The following is a 21,906-nucleotide window of genomic DNA, read 5'->3' on the forward strand; positions in this document are numbered from 1 at the left end:
CGTGCATCGCACGAGTTAACAACTAGTTTCTCATAAAATGATGTAAACCGAATCTTGACGTAGAAGTTGCTAGGGACATAAAAAGTTGAATATTTGTGGTACATCAAAAATCATTATTTAGAGCATTAACATTGGAGCTTTTAGTTTTTTTAGCTAAAAAAAATCATGCTTTATTTGGGTTGTTAAATCTAAATTGATTTTAGTAACTTGCTACATAGATTGCTACGAGCTATCTATAGCAACTATTGTAGCAATAAGTTAAAATAAAAATCAATTTTTTATTAACTCTCTCTCTCTCTCTCTCTCTCTCTCTCTCTCAATTTAATATTCACTCTTCTCTCTCTCCTTGAATTGTAGTTCCGACCTAGTTTTCAATGGGCTTTCGGTGATCCAATTTGGTTTTTGATGGTGGGGTTCGGTGGCGATGGTTCGTGGGTTTGATTTGGATCAATGGGTCATGGGTCACGGAGGTTCCAATCCTCATTGCATGGCTTTTATGGGTTCCGATTTGCATAGTTTTCATAAGTCATGGTGGTTTGGATCTATGTTTTTGTTTTTGTTTTATTTTATTTATTTTTCAGCTAGTGGTGGTGATGCAGTTGTGATGGTTAATTGTTATTTCGGTAGTTATTTTAATAGGCTTTACGATGGTGGTCTTTGGGTTGTGGTGGCTAGTTATGATAGTCAATGGTTGCTATGGATTTTTGTGGGGTTGTGTTCTATGCTATTTTAATGGCTGTTTATATTATTTTAATGGGTGATGAGCTAAAATAAGTGATGAGATTGTAGGTAAATATGGTGTTAAAATAAATAAACTAATTTTTTTAGTATTATTGATGTGAATGCTCAAAAGTTGAAAGTGGAAACCAAAATCTCAAATAAATTGCTTTATATGAATCTCAATAAAAATTACATCATTAGAATAATGAATTGAATTGTATACGCATCACATATTTCAATGCAAAACGCATTGCATCTTTTACACTGCAGGTAAGAAATTATGAGCTTAGCCTAAATTCAACCAACAAAGCTCAGGTTGTCACTGACTCAAGCTCGTCCAGGAACCACTTTTACTCTTATGTAAGTTATGTACTTATGTCCAAGCAAATGCCCGTTAGATTATTATTATTATAATGATTTGCTAAAAGTGTACATTCAAATTATGTACAAGAAAATGCTTGTAGTACCTATGTAGTTAAAGCATAAGTAACCTCCTTAAAATAATTAAAATAATTGTTGCCCTGATCATCATCTGAGAAATAACGCACTTTTCCAGGTAATACTTCAATCTTCCCATTGGCATTTACCTGAATAGGGAATTTAAGGAGGTGCCCCTGCAATGGTGTAAAATCCTTTGCCTTGTACTTGCTCAAGTTATCTACAGCAATCTTGTTCACACTCTTTACGCAATCCAAATCTTTAGGCTCCTTGAAGCAATCATGTAAAGTCCCTAAATGTTCTGCCCAAAGTGACATTCTGTACCCATATATCTGCAAATGTTTAATCAATGTGATCAGCTTACATAACAAGTAACTTCTTTTCCCCAAAGCACTTCTAAAACTTCACATGATTGAACATCAAAAAGCTTCCAATCCAAAAAAAGCTATCCATATCAATGCTGAATGTTCAATTAAACCAAGTCTTTTTTCTTCTTTTTTAATTTTTTTCTTCCCTACACATGCTAATATAAGCATTTGCTTCCAAATATTGAATGGCCATCTCTTTTGTTGCGGGACAAAAAAGAGAATATAAGTCAAGGATGACGAATTTTCTCAGCTAGCTAGTGACGGTGCATACTACGATTCCCACACTTTCTTCATAAGGAAATTGACCAATCTTTACCACAGTTAACAATTTTCTCAATTGGTCTCAGAGGCCCCGCCGCCCTGGCTCAATAACGATACTTATTAGGTACAAAATCCAATACCCCATCTGAATTAATTTAGGGAATATTTGTTGAATTATGAATGGTTAGAGCATGCCATGAAGGTGGCATAGATGACAAAAACAAGTCAATAATTAAGGTCAAACAAAAATTGTATGTGACAAGGACTGTGCCCTAAATAATATATCGGACTGAGTCCTATATGACTTGGAAATGTTACTAAGTGGGGATATCTCACTTGTATGAATAAACACTTTCACTTTTTCATTTTTTTATAAAAAAATTTTTAAAATGATTTATTAATATATGCTCTAAGATTATACGTTAGTTACTAACTATTCTTTGTTTCCATAATTCCTCAAAGCCACTATCTTCAAGTAATTCCCTCAACACATCACGTATAATGATAAGAACTAGGAACTTTAATCCCTGTCCATTGTCAAGCTAGCATGCTAGCCTTTGCTAGTCTTAAACCTAGATATAATCCAAGTTTGTCTTCCTAATCTCATGCCTTGGGAGTTTTAAACCTAGATATAATCCAAGTTTGTCCGTCTTAATTCCATGCTTTGGGGCACCCCGAAAAGAGGATGAAATGATAGTTCTACGATCTTCAATGGAGAAATCGGGGTTGCCTTCAAAGGCGCCAGATTCTCATTTTTGTATCAGATACCAATTAAAGTAGGCTTAGTTATCCAGTCCAATATATCTCATTGTATCTAATTAGCGACGTCAGGTCCGCACAGTGGCGTATCATTTTATGCTTGTGCAACATCTTCAACTCTAAATCAATACACACAAATCCACACTATTCAAGCATAATACACGCAATTGGCTCAGCCCTCCTCTACAACATCCATCAAAACTTGCAATCATGAAACATAATTGTATAATAAAATACATACGAGGTCTGAACGAATGTATATTGACCGATAGCCAATGCTAACAAGCAATAGAAGAGATATTTACAAAAAGGTTAATATGGGATAAAATACAAACCTGACCATATGGATGGCTCTTCTTCTTACCCCAGGTGTGGTGGGGTTGATATGCACCCATAGCTATCTCGGTGTCTCTTGAACCAGCCATAGATCGTTCATTAATATTGGCAGAACCTAATATCACGTACTCGTCATCTACAATCATTCCCTTGGAATGTACATAAACCATGAACTTCTGAATCGGTTGTTCTGAGTTGGAGACCTGAAAGTTGGTCATAATTTTTTTTTTTTTACAAAATGAGCTAACACTCATCATCTACAAGAATAAAAATAAAATATACAATTTTATGTATATGCTTGATCAAGTATTATAGCTGTATGGGATATATATCACGTGTAACTTGTAAATGACACTATTTAATTGTGCTACATCAAATTTAGAGTCATGCACACACTCACACATCCCACCAATTAATATGTTAAAACATTCGCACACTGGCTTTGGCTAAGTTAACTCTACTAGGAAAATAATCGTATGATATATTATGAAGCAGCTTTTTGAAGCCATTGTAACAAGCGGAATCTATAAATATGTAAATTTCAGATACATGGTGTGAGAGAATGATCTCATAGATCCATCGCTTGAGATGGTCTACCTAGTTGCCCACTGTTAGATGATGTACTGTGCCATAAGAGTGTAACTGAGCTTGAAAATCATATTGAGTATATTCAAGAGCATTATCAGATCGAAAAAATTTGATATATTTGAAGAATTGTGTTTCAACCATTTTTGCAAAGTTACTGTATATTGACAAAATTTCAGAACGAGATTTCATAGGAAAGATCCAACTATAACGAGAATAATCATCCATAAAAACAACAAAATATCGAGATCCATCAATACTAGCAATAGGAGAAGGTCCTCAAACATCAGAATAAATTAACTCAAAAATACTATTTGAAATAGAATCACTATTATTAAAAGGTAAAGCTGGCTATTTTCCTAACTGGAATGAAGTACAATCAAAATTGTCTTTGGACACAGAACCTAACAGACCCTTAGAAGCTAACTGTTGTACTCGAAAAGAGGGTGCATGACCAAGACAAGAATGCCAAAGTGCAAGAGAAGGTAAGGAAGAAACCGTTGAGCAACCTCAGCAATCAGGTGATCCCTTTGGCTCTAGCAATCGTCGCAAGCAGACCAACAAAAAGTTCTGCAACTATTGCAAGCGTCTTGGCCACACTATTAAGACTTGTTACCGTCGCAACAAATCTACTGTTGTAGTTGCTAATACTGAGTCTACCCCTCCAATGCCTCCCATTTCAGCTGAGTCCTAGTCTTCTAGATCCACTATCAACCTCTCACCCACTGAACTACAGGAAATCATAGCTCAGGCTGTTCGTATGGCTGGTAATGCATTTCTTTCCATTACTCTCTCAGTTTTACCCAGTAAATCTCAAACTTGACTTTTTGATTCTGCCTATTGCAATCACATGACACTTCACTCGTTCTTATTCTCCAAACTTGACCCTGCACCGCATCCTCTAAATATTCATATAGCTGATAGTTCCACCATACATGGGAATAGTCTAGGTTTTGTTTCGATCTCCAACATGTCTGCTCCTGGGGTCTTTCATGTACCTGATCTATATTATAATTTATGTTCTGTGAGACAATTAGCTGAACTAGGATATCGCCTTATTTTTTACTATTTTGAGTGTATTGTGCAAGATCCGAGAATGGGACAAGAGCTTAGGACCCGTCCTAGAGTTTGGTGTATGTTTCCCGTGGACAATCTTCGTACCATTCATATTGCTCAGAATGATATCTTCTATGAATGGACTAAACATATTGAGATTGATTGTCATTTTATCCATTATCATCTTGTTCATGGTGCTCTCAAGCTTTTCTTCGTCTCCTCCAAAGATCAACTTGTAGATATCTTCACTAAGTCACATCCTAAGGGACGCCTTCATGATTTAGTTGACAACCTCAAGCTGGTCTCACATCCACCTTGAGTTTGAGGAGGCTGTTAACGTGTATAGTATTATGGGCTTTAAGCCCAACTAGATAACTTGTATAGCACACATTTTTGTACTATACTCTTACTTGTACTGCACTCATATACCTCCTATATAAAGACACTCATGTATATTCTTTCAATAAGAAATATAATATTATTGAATTCAGTATTTCTAACGCACACGAAGAAATTGGAGATCCCAATAATTTTCAAGTTAAAAATGGATGGTTTTAATGAAAAAAATATATGGGAAATAAATTTCAAAGAGCATGATACCGATCCATTTTGGGAAGATTGATCTGGTGGAACTGACACTTCTTTGGGCAGTTCTTCCCGATTACCAAGACAGTAGAAGTTAAGGTAGTCTTCAGGATGTGAATTTTCAATATGCATGGATTTCAACTCTTGTGCTATGATGTCATACATCATTTGCATTGTCTGGCCCTGAGAAAAGGAAAATACCAAGATTACAAAAATAATATGACATTTGATGATATTGATTAAATTCAGTCATATTTTCCCGTGGAGAAGAATAATAAAAAATTATGATTTAGGTAACGTCTGGTCCTGTGTATCTGCGTTTTAACAGTTAACTAGCGCCTATTGCATTGTTCATGGGACATGAACAATGCAAATAGGCAAATGAATATCATTTTTGGTATGAACAGTAATTTGAAAATTATTTTTTTATTACTTTCAGTTTTTAGTTTTCAACAAATAAGCGGAATCCAAACACACCCTTAAACTCTACCATTTTTGAAGGATTTCAAATTAACCCTATAGTTCTATGAATTGAAAATTAAACTCTATAATTTATAGGATTTCAAACTTTACCCTATAGTTTCATAAGTTACACATAATCTTGAACATTTAAATCCACCTCAATTCAAACTCTCTCTCTTCTTTTGTTCTCTGTCACTAACCATTGGGCTCAAGGTTTGAGTTGAAGCAGATTTAAAAACTTCAGAGTTTAATTTATAACTTATAAAACCATACTAATTAATCTATAAACTACATGAATTCATTTGCCACTTATTAAACCATATTAGTTTAATTTGAAACCTACTCAACTGTGATTTCCCCAAAAAGGGTTTTATCACCATTCTTATTTCATTTGACATTTTGGATGTGTGAGGGAAATATATATATATATACACACACCAATACCAAAGCACAATAAAAAAAAATCATTCTAAACATTCACGTCTCTTTTAATTATCAACTTTTTATTTTTTGCTAGTTACGATAAGATTTGAACATATGGTTAGGAACCTAGGGCCGGCCCCAAGGGCCCCCTGGCCGAAAGAAAGAAAAAAAAAAATTGGTGTCCCCTTAGCCCAAAGAAAAAAAGAAAAAAAAATTATTGGTTTTTTTTTTTTTTCTAGAGTTGCGCCTCCCTCTTCCAAAAACTTAGATCCCCTTTCTTTTAATTAGCCTAGTCCAACTAGCAACTATTCAATTTAAAAACTTAACAAATATATAACTTTAAAATATAAAATATAAAATCCTAGTCAGCCCAGTATTAGAGTACTAGCATTAGGTGTTCTAAATGTTAAATAAAGTATTTAGAACACCAAATGCAAAAAAACTACTGTACGAAACATTTCAAATGCTATATTATAGTATCAAAAGTAATTTTCGGTTTGTGATATATTTTTTTTTATTGCAATAGTTGATGTTCTTAAGAAACAATATTATTTTATCTTTTTTTGTCGCTATTAGTAGATGATTGCATATTAATATATTAAGAAATAATGATTTTGTGCATTTATCTTGATTGATAGTTTGTTAATACTATATAAATACCTTTTTTTTTTTTCTTATACTTCAGCCCCCTAGCTTGAAATCTTAAATTCGTCCCTGCATATGGTGTACACTCTAGATAATTACTCTTTATTATCATGTTAAGATATCAACTGGTTTTTTTGTGTAGCTGTGATTTGAGCTCAAGTCCCTTATTTGAACAAGTGGCTTTATCAGTTGAGTTAGCTGAAACTCACTATAACAGTAATTATCAATTTTTGGGAAAAACATTCTTATGGAAAATGATAAAATTACTACAAAATATTTATGGACTGATGTGACAATTAATGTAATTGTTATACTTCAACAACATCATAAATGACTTTTTGAGTTTATTTTTAGCAATTAGTAATAATATCTATGTAGTGCTACTAAAATTTATACTATCCTTAGCATCACTCTTTCCTTATATTATATGCAATACATTAGGCTAAGTTGAATTTACTTGTCCTTAAAAAGATAGCAGTGGTGCCTTACTGGTCAATATTTTTTTTTTTTTAAGAGAGAGTTTCAACCTATGTAGTCCACTCCTGATGATAGCTCTTTATCATCAGACCAAAGCACCAATCAGTTTTTGGTGTAGGCGGAGTTTGAACTCAAATCTCTTATTCAACCATAAAAAATTTTACTAGTTGAGCTAGCTAAAACCAACTGGTCAATGTAATTTATGAATGTGTTTGGATTCAACTGAAAAGGGGCTGCGTTTTGCGTTTTGCGTTTCAAGCTTTTTTTTTTTTTTTTTTTTTCCAGCCGCAGATGTTGACCAAGTCTTCCGTGAACAGTGCATCCGTGCACTGTTTACGGACCCACAAATTTCACTTTTCAGCCACTTTTTCATTAAAAATGGGTCTCGCGGTACTATTCACACATTTTAAAATTATTTTGCTACAATATTTTCAGTTTTCAGCAATAAGTTCTATCCAAACAGACCCTATGTACGCAGCTAAACTTAATGTATTGTATTTAAAGAACTATATCTAAGTTTCCCTTTAGCCTTTTTAATGCCTTTGACTTGAACGGAAAACCTGCACAATTTTTTTTTTTTTGGTGTTGTCAGTAATCTCCTTATAATTTTTTTTTTTTTTTTTTTTTGTAGATGAAATCTCGTTGTAATTATTTGGTTGAAGAATTGTATACATTACCTGCCAAAAGAGAATTTCTGACGTGAAATGGTGACCCTCGGGTTGCATTGGTATGACAATGTACACTGCAAATCTCTCATTCGCTTTAATCTTACTAGCAATCTTTAATGCCAACTCCATTGGAATTAAATTATTGGCGCCTGATCAAAATTCAAAACCCAAAAGAGTCATTGGAGGAAGAATTTGATGAACAAGAAACAAAAGAAGCCATCAGACTATCGAGTTTGAACATTGTGAGAGAATGACAATGTAAAATTCAATGTACTAATTGTAGAGATTGGGCCTATATGTGACCTGCGTCTCTGTGGGATGGCCATGCATATGACGATCCAATAAAAAATTGATTCTCGATGTATATAAAATGTTGGGCAGATCTAATCGCTTGGATGTATGCTGATTGAATGCTCTTCTCTATAATCAAATTCTGCAACAGAAGTGAAAGGCAGAGAACTTCCCAATTATAGGAATTAATATAAGAAATCTGAAATTCAATGAAGCATGCTACTTATTTAATTATTTTCACACTAGAAGAAGTAATTATTAATGTATTATAGTCTACAATATATATATAAATCAAGTACGGTCACAACAAAAATTTCTCAACACTTGGCCAATTTTGCACACCGCCTCACACATAAGTAATTAAAAAAAAAATTAGATTACAAATTGTAGCAAAACTAAGGTTGTATTTGGCATTGGCTGAAAAAGACAGTTTTTTTTTTTTTTTATTTAGCTTATTTTTTCTACTATTCATGAGTCTCATAACTTTCATTATACTTTTTGGTACTATTCATGAGTCTCACTGTACTATTTTAGTTGGTTTTTAGCTTTATCTACAGTACTTTCAACAAAAGTTTTCAATTTTGGCTAAATAAGCTGTTCCTGAACCGACTCTAAGTGTGAAACATTAGGCAAATTAGAAGATTATGCAATTGTAGTGAATTTTTATAGTGAACCTAATATTATTGATATAATCATTAGTGTAGCAATCCATTTAAAATGTTGTAAACCTGAGCTCTTGTAGGATATGTTTTCAAACACCCTGAATCAATTGAGCGGAAAACCTGCCAATTTCGGAATAAACAACAAAGGCATAAGACAAAAAAAAGAAGTAGAACTAAGTATAATAAAGGGTGAATTACAATAACCTCCTTCAAGGTTTGAGGAAATTTCATAAACCCCTCCTATTGTTATAAAGAAACTCCACCCCTTGAGATTTTTATTTATATAACAAATAACTCCTATATCTCATCTAGAACAAGCTCAATAGAATGCTTACTAACCATGCATATTGGTTTTTTTTTTTTTTTTGAGAAACTGCATATTGGTTATATGATGCAGAACAATTTTAAAATAAAAATAATAACTTCAAAGAGTTATGCATCATTTTTAAAAATAGGAGAAAGGTTTTTGACATTTCCTCAAATTTTAAGGAAAGTTAATGTAATTTACCCTAATAAATTATAATTTAAAAAAAAAAAGGGTTTTGCTAGATACTAGTCTGCAGCAAAACCTTCCCCTAAATTATATAAGCACTACTTAGGAAAGAGCAAACTGGTTTATAACCTGAATATGCCAGTTTTCAGGATCATCTTCCTTGTAAATCCAAAATGTAGGGTCGTCATTTGGAATTGACTGGGAATGATTGAGTAAGGGCACGTCTAAAAATCTCATCGTAGCATGAATTAGTGCCATTCTGTAGCCCTGCCCGAAATTTGACCATTGTGCGAAATTGTTCCAAAGCTGCTCAAAATGAATGAGCATGAAATAAGCAGCAGGCCCTTCTATCTTGCAATGTAAATCATGCCATGGTAGCCTTGGACCCTTCACTCCTTCCTATTATTTGATAAAACAGAGAGAGAGATAATCCAATCTGTGGGTTAAATATAAAATAATTAGTATAAACTGCCATTTCTTTATAACTCATCAATGGTACTGACAAGTACAAATTCTTGTCAATTTTCTTTTCGTAATTAAGATTTTATTTTTAGTATTTGACAAATACAATGTCACTTCATTTAAAAATTTTAAATGGTGGATTAAAATACTCACTGGAAGTGTTGGATTAAGATAATCATCTTTAAATACAGTGTCACGATCATGAAATAGTCTATGCTCAGGAGTATCATAACGGCGATCGCAAAGGTCCAAACCTCCAACAAAAGCAGTTATTTTTCTGCTATTTTCATACGCTTGTGTATCTACTATCACAAATTTTTGATGATGTGAATAAAGAAATGCATTGACCTAATTCACCAAAACCACTAGATAATTGTCAACAATCTCAACTATGAAACAATATAAATTTCCTTCTAATTTGCAACATACCATATGTAAGATAAATTGACAAAGCCGACGTCTTATTTTGTCCCTGTAGACAAGCATTAACATCTTTTTTCTCCCTCAAAGTTCAATTGTTTGTCTGCAACTTTTTTTTTTTTAATATACAAATCTATAGTTTTTTTTTGGGAGGGAGGGGGGTTTGAAAGTTTGAATCTTCAATTTTTTTTTTTTTTAAATACAAGATAGAAATTCTAAATCGAATGTATATGTGAAACTCCAACCTGAAGACTTAAACCCCAACACTAACCTCCCACAGCCCACAAGCACTCATACTTATAGAGTGACCATCGCATCAAGTGTGTGTCGTGGTCAGTGTCTTTTTTAAAAGTACTAGGAGATATTAGTTGAGTTACAAAACTCTTGATTTTTTTATGAAAATCTTAAGTTCAATTAAATGGGTCATTAATCTTTAGTATAATAATCAGTTTTCTAAGCACAAAAAACATTATAAAATACGGAAAGGATTACATATGGGCACTAAATTGTTTAACCATGGTTTCTCAACCCAAAAAAAAAAAAAAACAAAAGTTTAACCATAAAAATTGTTTTCAACAATCTGATCCTTTTTGACTTTGACTAATGAGTTTTTTTTTATTTATTATTTTATTTTAATGAAGACTAGTGAGTTTGATATATGAATGTATACCATATAAATTATGAAATTATTTATTTGTTTTAATTTTCAATTATTTGTCGATACTTGATTGAGATTCAAAACATTAAATTTATTATTATAGTGCTTCGAGGGAATAATAGCACGGTAGAGATATAAATTTAACATTACTGATGATCATAGGTTTTTTTTTTTTTTTAAGAGAAGATGATAATAGTTTTTTTTATATATATACAAAATAGAATTTCTACTCTAACTAAATCTAAGAGTATATGTGTATGAAACTCCCTCTTGAAGATTTGAACCCCAACTCTTGCCCCCCACACCCCACAAATACTTATATTTGGAGAGTGACCATCATACCAAGAGTGTGCGGTAACCGCTGGTTGATAATAGTTAGATAGGGGAGATTATATATATATGAGAGATGCTACGTCCATAATATTTCTACAACAAATTATAGATGGTTAATTGTTATTGGTTCAAATTTGAACTTAACACGAAGATTTTTTTTTGCCCTAACAATAACAACCGGTAACAACCTGTCATTTAGGATTTGTTGTAAAAATGTTGTGAAAATGTTATAGACATATCATCTCTCTCTCTCTCTCTCTCTCTCTCTCTCTCTCTATATATATATATAGATATATATATCATGAATGTGGGTGTTTTTCTTATTAAAAAAATCCATTAAAATTGCAAAAAACTTTGCTATAAAATTGATAATAGGTGAATTTTATTGCATTAAAGATTGTCAAGGTGACTAAATTAATATAAATTTAGAAAATATTTGTATGCTCATTAAATTTTGGGAAGACGTTAAGTTTTTTTTTTTCAAAAACAATCTACATGATGAGTGTCACCGTGTAACAAAATTGATAATATTGTACACAAAATATTAATTTTTTTTTTAAATGACATGCATATCAATATATATATTTCCTAAATGAATGCTTTTAGGACTTAGGTTATCCGTTAACAATATATATATATAACTTATTACCGTATTTTGGATGGCAGAATCCACCATTTCTATTTCCGTCAATGGATAATGAGAATTTTTTAACTCATTAATGACGGGTCGAGGTGCCAGGACACATGAAACAGAAGAGTTCTCAAAAAACTTGCGAGTTTCTTCAGCGTGAGTGGTGATCTTACCAGACTGCATGAAAAGCTTCATAAGTTAAAACATGATTTTTTTTTTTCAAGTACACTCAATTAACCTATTAAAAGTAATGAAATATAATCGTAATTTAGACATTGCTAAAATCTTCAAATGGAAAGTCATAATCCACAAAAGAACCGATATGCATTTAAAAAGAAGTATCTATATGAATATCGAATACATATACAATTAATCTCACCACAAAATTTGGCTAAAAACTTGATTATACCCTAAATCTACAACACTTGCTCCAAAAATTGGAAAATTTTTAGGTGCTCTCGGAGTGCGGAGAAATGGTGTCTCCTCCTCTCAAAGTCATAGTGGACCCCACCATGAATTTAATGAGTGGACCCCACCATGAATGTGAGAGGAGGGAGCATCATTCTTTATACCCCGGGAGTACCTAAAAATTATTCTAAAAAATTAATATTACTACGAGTCCGTTTGGATATAGCTGAAAACTGAAAAACACTGTAACAAAATAATTTTTTAATGTGTTAAAATCACTGTTCACGCCTAAAATCATTGTTCATTGGCCTAAAATCACTGTTCATGGCCAATGAACAGTGACAGGTGTGTGTCAAGCAAAAAAAAAAAAGGCTGAAACGCAGTTGCTCTATGTTTCAACCCAATCCAAACACATCCTACATATTTTAAAAATCTAACTATTGAATTGAATGTTCTTTATGTTCTTAACATGAATATCAAATTTTGTGACAATCAGATGTTATTTATTATTCGATTCATAAACTTATTTTTTATGCATAATTTTAAATTATAAAAACTTAAAATTTAAACATTCTATTGATGACATCGCTGTTAATCTTCTAGAAATTTTACAAGGATAGAAGATCTAAGAAAAATATGTAATCAAATGGTGGATTTGTCAAAACTCAAATCAATTAAAAAGATATTGAATGAAATTGTAATCTTAGCATACAACCAAGTTTGTTATCAAACTTTGTCCTAAAGTCACTAACAATAGATTAATTCATAGTATAAAGTTCTTAGGATATAATATGCATACTTTCATGAATTAATATTAATATTACTATATCAAAATAATTTTAAATATATATTATTTTAGCTTTTAGTTTTAAAGTCAGTTAGGTTTAGGTCAAAGACTCAAAATTAATCCGATTTAAATAGGACTTTCCTCCTTTATTTTCTTTTTTCTTTTTTCTTTTTTCGAGATGAAAGATAGAATATTTTTTTGAAAAAACAATCAAACCCTATCCTTCACGGTTCTGGACTCTGGTCAACTATTCATGACACATATGGTTATCTCTTTTTAAAATATTAATTAATATTTTTATGACACATTAATTAATTAATTAAAGTGTTTAATCCAATATCTCAATATCAATTAAATACCCTAACATCATACTCCAATATATAAATATAAATATATAGCCTAAAACACTCACGAAAAAAAATGTAATAAGTATTAACTTACAAGGATTAAAATCATATAATAAATAATAATTCGGAAATAACTAAGTCCTCAAAATATTGGACAAAGTTTAGTTGTATCATTAATTAAACTATTAATTGTGTCATTCAGTCTCTCAATATTTTTCAAAAACAAGTTAATATCCTCATCAAATCTCCTTCCCCTTTAAATTTTAATGCAACAAATCTTTTTCTTTTTCTTTTTTGGAGAAGAATAATGCAACAAATCTAGTTCAGCTTCCAACCCCCCAAAGTGTTAGAAGAAACAAAAAACAAAAAATCCTTGTCCTTTTTTAGAAAATAAAATAAAATAGAATTTGTGAGGACAAAGGGTCCAAGGCATGTTCTTGGGTCTTGAGCCTGATCCGAGGGTATTTACCTGTCCGAGAAAGGTTTAGTGGTAGTAACGACATCGAACTTAAAATCCCACAAGCAAACTGTTGCGAAAGAGGCTGATGAAAATAGTCCAAGGAGGGGCATCTCCTCGACTAAATGAAGTGAAGATCATATGATACGCTATAATGTTTAGAAGGAGATTCTAGAAGGTCTGGTGGATGAAGATGTGTCCCACAAGGGCACAAAGAGGAAGAACAAATAAAAAATATCTTAGAGAAAGTTACTACCACCGCATTAAAGACTCTACACCAACCTCTTTGGCCACATTAATGAGGAAATAACATCTAAACAATGTTGATCAGCCTTACAGTTATTGTTTGAAGACTTCAAAAGAGCGGTGGATGGAACAAGTATCTTGATCGATGATCTGATCCATACGTGGAGGATGGAGAGAAGAATGAGGATGATATAAAAAGAAAAGAAAGGCATTCAAGGGGGGGGGGATTGGGAAGAAAGAGAAAAACCATTGTACCCACCACCACCTTTAATTGTAATCTATCTTTAAAAGAGGAAAAAATAATACAATTCGTCATCGGCTTACGTCCAAGGAGAATTTCTATTACATAAATAGTTCATTGCATGTGAACTGGGATTTAGTCCAGTATCTTCGTTATCCAATATCTATAAAACCTAGATTTCAAGCGCATTCTCTACAAATTTCATTGTATTGAGCTTTTTGGGCCTGTTCCCTTCATACTATTAGGCTTGGGCATAAATTGTGGCTTTACAGAATCTTTACGAGGGGATCGTAACTTAGATCTGTGCCAAGGTTATAAACAAAAAAGACATAATATTTTTATGTGAATACCATATGTTGACCAATTTGTTGGAAATTCTTTTTTTTTTTTCTAACAATTGAACAGGTGCATTTAGAAGTTGTTGTTTGCTCAGAATGATATAAAATACATGACACCTTAGCTTCACTGACTTTCAAAATTATAACATTCTTTGTGTTGTGGCATAGCTTTTCATGCTTCCTGTGCATTCCAAAATAAGGCTATTGGGCCTAAGGAGAGTTTGGGCTAACAATTTATTTGTATGGTGGGCTTTTGGATTTCCTACCACGGGTGGCACTATGCTCGGCTGCCCTGTTTCCTGAGTCTCCCCTCTTTTCTAATTAACACTCCCCTTTCTTCCTTGGGGATGATTAATATTACATTTTCTAGTCTTTCCACTCTGAAATTGCCCACCTCTTCAACTGAATCTTCCCTGCCTATTTATAGCCAAACTTAGTGGAATGGTCATGATTATTCCCCTGATAGGTGGAAGGAGGGATCCAATACTATTACCCATAAGTGGGGATTTAGTGGGGAGTGGGAAGAAGTAAGAGTGGCATTGGAACTAGCTCCACCGTTGGATTTAATGCTCAGCAGGGGCGTTCCCTAGGCAATGGAAGGGAGGTCCAATGCCGTTTCGCCTAAGTGGATGTTTGGTGACGAGAAGGAGAACATGATAATGGTGTTGGGACCAGCCCCGCTGTAAGTTCTGTGCTCGGCAGGGGCACGCCACAGGCTGCCTTGAGCACTTCGAGCTCAAACCCCTCGAACGGCACGTGAGTTACCATGTGTGATCAGTGCGGGGTTCCTATACGAGTTAGTCTTCATGGGCCTTAGGGCAACTGGGCTTGACGAGGGGTGAGGCCCGTACACTTCCTATATGCATTTTTTTAATAGAGAGCAAGAGTCGGGGGTGGGGGTTGGAAGATTGATCCATTCTACAAAATTGAGCTTTTTGGTTCGCTCTCTTATATGGTTGACCTTCTCACTAACACTACAAAAAAGGCGTTTTGTAGCAGTGTTTTTGAGCTACGTTTTATAAAAACGCAGCTACAGGGTTGTATTTGAACTGCGTTTCTGGAAAATGCAGCTCCAACTCCGGTCTATAGCCGCGTTTAGTAAACACGGCTATAGACCGGAGTTGGAGCTACGTTTTGCAGATGTTGAGGCTGCGTTTAGCTTGGTAGGATTGAAGCTGCGTTTTGGAAAACACAGCTCCAGACCCATTGGGGGAATTTTTTTCAATAAAAATAAAAATCAATCGAGGTGAATTATAATTCGCCTCGATTGATTTTTATTTTTATTTTTTATGAAATTCACCTTAATTGATTTGATTTGAAAATTTTACACTTCCAATAATTACCCTTTTAAAGTCTACTATATTTTCCACGACACTTGATTTTGTTGAAACTTAAGTGGGAGAGAAGACGAAAATATGAAATTAAATTATTTAAAAAGTTGAATTACTAAATCAACACAACCAGTGACCTTTAGGTTTAAGAACACCCCATATTGGAATAGTGATATTTAAAATGAAAATATTTTAACCTCCACTTGAAATGCATAAAAAAGAAAGTCTAAATAGACACAATTAATTTTTAAGTGATTTAATTAATATAATTTCTAGTTTATGACCAACTTGGTAAATTAACCTCATAATTTTAATAAATTGTAATTACATTAAAAGAAAGTTTTAAAATAATGTAATAAAAAAGATTTTAAACCAGAATACCTTAACTCAAACGGACAAAAAAAACAACACCAAAACCAAACATCTAGTAAACTTGTCATGTATAAAATTTAAAAATAAGAATTTTAATTCAATTATAAAATAAGTAAAACAACTTTTATTTTTCCGCAATCATCTCAACAAAAAAAAAAAAAAAACAAATAGAAAGTGGAAAAAAAACACCCACAAAGAACAACAACAAAAATTCTTACAACGAATAACAAAAAAAATGCATACATTTACTGCATATAAAAGAAATTATTACACAAAGATATTAGTATAAATTTATGTAAGAACCGATACTTGAACATTTATATATATAAAAATGAAAGCCTTGGGTTATGTTTGATAACAATTTTAAAAAAAAAAAAAAAACTTTTTTTTGAGAATATAAAGAAAAAACTATTTTTTTGTATATTTGAATTCAAAAACATGTTTGGTTAGTTGAAATTAAAAAAATAGTTTTTTGAAGAAAAAAAAATAGAAAATACTAAAATATATTATTTCTAGGATTTTACTTTAATGTTAACTCATTAAATAAGATAGATTCATTAAATTAAATACATATTTTCATTGACTTTTGAAAATTAGAAATTAAAAACAATCATTTACATGTTTTCAGTTTCCTTCGTAAAATGAATTTTGATAATAGTTTTTGTTTTCTGTCCATTTTAGGTTGCCAAACAAGTTTTTTAGTCTAAAAAATAGAAAATTATTTTTGAAAACAAAAAACAAAAGGAAAAAATAGTTATCAATTATACCCTTAACTTTTAACTCAATTATTCTAATGTTACCATATAAACATTTGTAAGAAAATATTTTTCCGTATTATTATTATAATATTTTAATTAGTTTAAATTATTCCTCACAAAGCTTCATTCTATATATGGCTTAAATTATTAGACAACTCTCTGAGTATAAAGACTTTCTCTTCCCACTGGAGCCACTCTAAATTTAAAAAGTGAACCCTACAATAAAAATATCACTCTCTATTTTTCGAGAATATTTAAAAGTTACTAATACGAATAAAAAAGAATATTCTCGAACTAAAAATTATATACACGTACCGGATTATTCCAAACAATGACCAAAACTGGCACGCCATTCTGGGCCTTATACTTGAGCAAATCCCCCAAGTTGTAATTGGCAACACCATTAGGCAACGGCCTCCTCGTCTGCTCTCTTACCAGCTCCACCTTGTGATAAATGGACCAACCAACTATGTACACCATTTGTTTTGCCTCCAATATCGCATCGCATATATCCACCCAACACTTTTTCTGCTCAAACACCTTCCCTCCATCTAACACTATCTCCGCCGGCAGCATCCCATCTGGCACGTGCGCGTCCTGATACAGCGTCACCGACCCGCTTTTCAGAACCGGAAAGTAACTATTCTGAAGCCCGAAATTTTCGGGGTCGGACGCAATGCCGTACCGGTACAACGCACTGTACTCGCAATTGTTGAACGTCATTTCGATGAGAATGGCGACCCCACTTTGACTTCCTGGCTCATAACCATTGTCCAATATCGGGAACCATTCGAGGATCGTTTCGCCGGTTAGGATTCGTTGGATTGGAACGAAGGCGGTTCCGACCATGATGTTCTTGTACTCGAGGTTGAAGTGGATCGAGTCCGAGTTTGAAAGCTGGTGAGCCAGGGGAATCTGGAAGGGCTGGACCCATAATGGAGATGGAGGCATTTGAGTTTCGCTGCAAAACACGATGCGCATGCAAGCCAAGTTGAGTTTGCGGAGACGGACTGTGACGATAGGGGCTGGGGGGATATTGAAGGCCGAGTGCATGGACCAGCCCTTGATGATTTTCACATAAAGGTCTCCGTGGAGGTTCACCTGCGAGTCTGAATTACGTTCGGCCATGGAAAATGAACAATTATGTGGAAGTGTAGAGAGGACTTGAGGAAGAGTGAGACAGTGTGTGATTCATTATTTGTGCAATGCTTCTTTTACGTACTTTGTGAAAATCTTATATTCTTTTCTTGACAATGGAAAGGGTTCTATGCCCTATGCTAAAGCGATTCTTGACTCATGTAAATTTATATCTAATTTTTTCTTAAAGTGTGTTTGGAAAAAGCTAATTTGCCATTGGTGCGGGATTCATGTGAAGAATAATACTATCTCTTCGTTTGCATACTCGTGAAAATTTTATGTTCTTTTCTTGACAAAGAAAATGGTTCTATGCCCAGTGTTAAAGTAATTCTTGACTCGTGTCAATTTATGTCTAATTTTATCTTAAGGCGTGTTTAGAAAAGCTAATTTGCCATTGGTGCGGCATGTGGAGAATAATACTATTTTCTTGTTTACATACTTGCGAAAAATTTATATTCTTTTCCTAACAAAGAAAAAGGTTCTATGCCCTCTGCTAAAACAATTCTTGACTCAGTGCAAATATATGTCTAATTTTTTCTTAAGGCGTGTTTAGAAAAGCTAATTTGACATTGGTGTGGGATACATGTGGAAAATAATGCTATATCCTCGTTCGTTTGCATACTTTGTGAAAATTTTATATTCTTTTCTTGACAAAGAAAAGGGTTCTATGCCCTATGCTAAAGCAATTCTTGGCTCGTGTAAATTTATGTCTAATTTTTTCTTAAGGTGTGTTTGGAAAAGCTAATTTGCCAATGGTGTGGGAATATTTATGTGGAGAATAATACTAATTTCTACTTGTTTACATATGTGAACAAATTTATATTCTTTTATTGACGAAAAAAAGGTTTTATGCCTAATACTAAAGTAATTCTTGGCTCATGTAATTAAATTTATGTCTAATTTTTTTTAGGTGTGTCTAGAAAAGCCATTTTTTACGTGTGAAGAAAAGCTTGTTTTGAATGAAGAAAGGCATTTTGTGAGCCTATGTTGATTAAATTAGAGTCAATTAAGTAATTTATGAGATTTGTTAATTAAGGTTTGGTATATAAAGTTCTAAAGCTTTGGTAGCAGTGATAGGGTTTTGACGACGACTACAAATGGATTTGAATGGCATGAAGGGTGTTTCTTTTCGTTGGAGCAACAACTGATAGTGATCAATTAATGTAGGCATCAACGATTTGTTCTTGTTGGTGCAATTGCATGCACGCATACACCTACCCCTAAAGAAATAAGTCGGAGTTAGAAAAAGTTTACTAAAATGATTAACTAATGAATGCCCTAAGAATATATATTAATAAAATCTTTGATTTATAAAACAAGTTTTTTTTTTTTTTTTGAGGAAGATGCTATTTATATCTTTGCAAAATGAACAATTATGATTTGTCCAAATTTGCAAGGTTATATATAAAATTAACTTTCTAAAACCGTGTGGTGCATGGGCATTCTTCAACTTGAAATTGGGTGATCATTTGGAGGCTTGCGGCACCAAATTCTGTTTCTACTTTGGTTCAAGGAAAAACAGATTTGTTTTTCTAGATGTTACGGGTGTGCAAAGTTAGGAAGCACAAATACTTCATTTGGAGTATCATATCCATATCATATTGGTGTTATACTGACCCTATTATATTATTAATTTTCAAAAATTATTGTATCATACCCATACATATACAGTATATCTCTATATTTGTCTCCATATTTCCTAGGTGAAAATACGTTGAAATAGGAAATTGAATTCAAGATATTTTTTTTAAAGATATTGAAAATTGTCACTGAAATTAGAAAGTTTTTATTCAAAGAACCCACACTCTTAAATTTCTCATCCATCCTCTTACCTGCCAATCAAAAAGCATTAAGAGTTAATTTTTCTCAATTTCACCCAAAACTAACTCCTCTCTCTCACTCTAGAACCCCAAAACCAAATTAGAATTGAAGTTAGATGGATGCATCGGAGCTACTCTTTGTCATCTCGTCCCAACGGTGTTGGATGATTCAAATCTGATACTAGAGTGAGATCAGTGATGGTCCGATGGAGGTTCTTGTCCATACTTAGATTGTTGTTATGATTTTCTCTATGCACCTTTTTTATGTGTATTTTGTGGTTATAAGTGGGATAAATTTAAGAGTTGAATAACGCTCTTTCTAGACTCAAAAAGCCAAATCAAACCAAATGGGCACTTAGGTGAATATGGTATATTACTATATTGTATATTTGTATCTGCAAAAAAAAAAAAAAAAAAAAAAGTCAGTGAGGTATTTATAAATATTGAAAAATAAAAAACTATTTGTCTTTTGTCACATTATTTTAAAAGGGTTTTACTCATGTGCAGGGCCGGCCCTAGGCCTAGGCCACTTGGGCCACCACCTAGGGTCCCCTACTAGAAGAAGCCCCCAAATTTTGGGAAAAAAATTGATATATTTAAAAAAAAATGGAGATATAAAAAAAAAAAAAACTAGTTTTATATTTTTCTTCTACTTTTAAGAAGTTTCAAAGAATTGAGTAATACTAGAAATAATTTTAAATACATGAGTTTTACAAATAGAGTAATGCTATAATTACAAACTATTTTACAACATTTTTACAAATTAATATTATAGACAACTTCTTACTGGTTCTCATCTAGAGCCACCGATAACATCACTTTTTTATTTATCTATAATTATTTGCCATGTCATTAGTTTGTAAAAGTTTTTGTAAAAAAATTTGTATCTCTAGTATTTTCCCTTACAAATATATGTTTCACTAATTATAAAAAATAATTCAGATAGGAAAATGTTAGAAATATTATTAATTTTACTTGAAAACTTTACAAATTGATGTGAAAATTAATATGATTTGTGGACATCAATAACTTATTAAATGTATTTTTAAATTATTTTTTGTGATTAGTAATACATCTTTGTTAAACTCATGTTATAAAATTTATAATATCCTTAACATCATTCACTCAAATACTTGTTTATTATTTTCTTGATGTGTCATTAATCGCATTTATTTTTACATCGTTTGAAAGTTTTTTTAGTAAAATTTGTTATTACATTAACATTCTTCCCCCTAAAAGCATATTACAAAATGAAATGAATATATTTTTGTTATAAAAAAATTATGATATTAAATACTTGTTAAATATTATTTAAGTGATTACAAAAAGGCTTCATCTAATTATATTGCCTTAGGCCTTCAAATTTATTAAGTCACTCTTGCTAATGTGTGCCTTTAAAATATATATTAATAAAAATAAAACTTAAATACAGCGTCTTAAATATTGTTCCTCAGATTCTTTTTTTAAAATTCAGTTATATAGTTATTTAACTAAAAATACAATTTTATCTTATAAAAAAAATATTCACCGTGAATCTAAATCTTGCTATTTAAAAAAATATGAAAAAACGAAAAAATTATCAACTTTTTTTAACAATTTTTTTAACTTTTTATAAAACATTTCTAAAAATGGACCACTATTGCTTGGAAATCAAATCAATCAGGAAACGATCAAATCTGTTTGATTTTTCTGACTCACTGCTTGATCATGATCTATTATCATACTACTATTAATATGTAAGAGAGTGTCATTCCAACCGTTAGATCTTCGTCATAAACAGAATCATTCCAATTCAAGGGTGAAAGATCAATAATGGTGTCCATTAAACTGAAGGAAAAGTTGGAAATAGCTAGAACTTCCAGTAAAAGCCAGACAAAAACTTCTTGTCTCATAAATGAAAAGGAAACATTCGGCCGTCACTTTAGACCGTG

At 32.4% G+C, this 21,906-nt stretch overlaps 1 protein-coding gene across 1 annotated transcript; it reads right to left on the reverse strand.

Moving 5' to 3' along the window:
• Positions 1–1,142: 1,142 nt before the first annotated feature.
• LOC142644531 (phospholipase D delta-like) lies at positions 1,143–18,146 on the reverse strand. Its single transcript, XM_075819118.1, has 10 exons — positions 17,334–18,146; positions 11,752–11,910; positions 9,845–10,039; positions 9,359–9,628; positions 8,803–8,856; positions 8,087–8,216; positions 7,793–7,932; positions 5,124–5,291; positions 2,882–3,085; positions 1,143–1,490 (listed from the first exon to the last, which is right to left on the reverse strand). The coding sequence occupies exons 1-10, from the start codon at positions 18,144–18,146 to the stop codon at positions 1,188–1,190; spliced, it is 2,436 nt and encodes an 811-aa protein (XP_075675233.1). The 3' UTR covers positions 1,143–1,187.
• Positions 18,147–21,906: the final 3,760 nt, after the last annotated feature.

Source organism: Castanea sativa, chromosome 7 (assembly GCF_040712315.1).
Source record: "Castanea sativa cultivar Marrone di Chiusa Pesio chromosome 7, ASM4071231v1".
Lineage (NCBI taxonomy): Eukaryota > Viridiplantae > Streptophyta > Magnoliopsida > Fagales > Fagaceae > Castanea > Castanea sativa.

Coding starts and splice junctions, on each gene's coding strand:
- LOC142644531 (XM_075819118.1), bottom strand. CDS start 18,146: ATGGCCGAACGTAATTCAGACTCGCAGGTGAACCTCCACGGAGACCTT. Junction 10,040..11,751: donor ATTCTGCCATCCAAAATACG/GTAATAAGTTAT, acceptor TTGGTGAATTAG/GTCAATGCATTTCTTTATTC. Junction 8,857..9,358: donor CTGAAAACTGGCATATTCAG/GTTATAAACCAG, acceptor CGAAATTGGCAG/GTTTTCCGCTCAATTGATTC.